Genomic DNA, 662 nt, shown 5'->3' with positions numbered 1-662 from the left:
ACCCTCTCACCTTGTCCGATTTCCTCTTCTTTGCTGCAGGGAGAGACAGAGAAGGAGCTTTTACCTTTTCTGGTGGATTTAGCCCCAGTTGCTGCAACCACCCCACACTGGTCTGCTCTCCCACTACCACCCATTGTACCCAGAACCGGGGTAGCTGGGCCATGTCCCCCACACCTAATGGGGGGTCAGGGACCCCCCTCCCCCAGCCCAAGGGGCACCCCCATCCCCACCTTTCTTCTCGGAGCCGTAGGACCAGTCATTGTCATTAATGTCATCATTGTCCTCCTGGTCACTCTCTGACTTGTTCATGTTGTTGCTGCTTGCAATCCTGCACAGGGAAGGGCAGGGAGTTCAGGGACCCTCAGGATCCATCCTGCATCCCTCCTGGCATCCCAGGATCCATCCCACACCCTCCCTGGAACCCCAGGATCCATCCCACACCCTCCCCAGCATCCCAGGATCCATCCCATACCTTCCCTGGAACCCCAGGATCCATCCCACACCTTCCCCAGCACCCCAGGATCCATCCCACACCTTCCCTGGAACCCTAGGATCCATCCCACACCTTCCCTGGAACCCCAGGATCCATCCTGCTCCCCAGGATCCCCCCCCACTGCACCCCACCAGCTCTGCCACCTGCCCTCTCCCAGACCCAAGATCCC

General features: G+C 59.7%; 1 protein-coding gene across 1 annotated transcript in view; it reads right to left on the bottom strand.

Annotated features, from left to right (window-relative positions):
* Nucleotides 1-328, bottom strand: part of ATXN7L3 (ataxin 7-like 3) — a gene marked incomplete at both ends in the record, with an annotated part of 2,096 nt that extends 1,768 nt beyond the window's left edge. The window contains 2 exons of the mRNA XM_010007809.1: nt 11-33; nt 231-328. Of these exons, the coding sequence (XP_010006111.1) occupies nt 11-33; nt 231-328 (121 nt within the window). The remainder of the gene's footprint in view (nt 1-10; nt 34-230) is intronic.
* Between the last annotated feature and the right edge of the window lie 334 nt (nt 329-662).

Source organism: Chaetura pelagica, unplaced genomic scaffold (genome assembly GCF_000747805.2).
Source record: "Chaetura pelagica isolate M959 unplaced genomic scaffold, ChaPel_1.0 scaffold1622, whole genome shotgun sequence".
Lineage (NCBI taxonomy): Eukaryota > Metazoa > Chordata > Aves > Apodiformes > Apodidae > Chaetura > Chaetura pelagica.
This window is presented reverse-complemented; position numbering and strand designations above follow the sequence as displayed.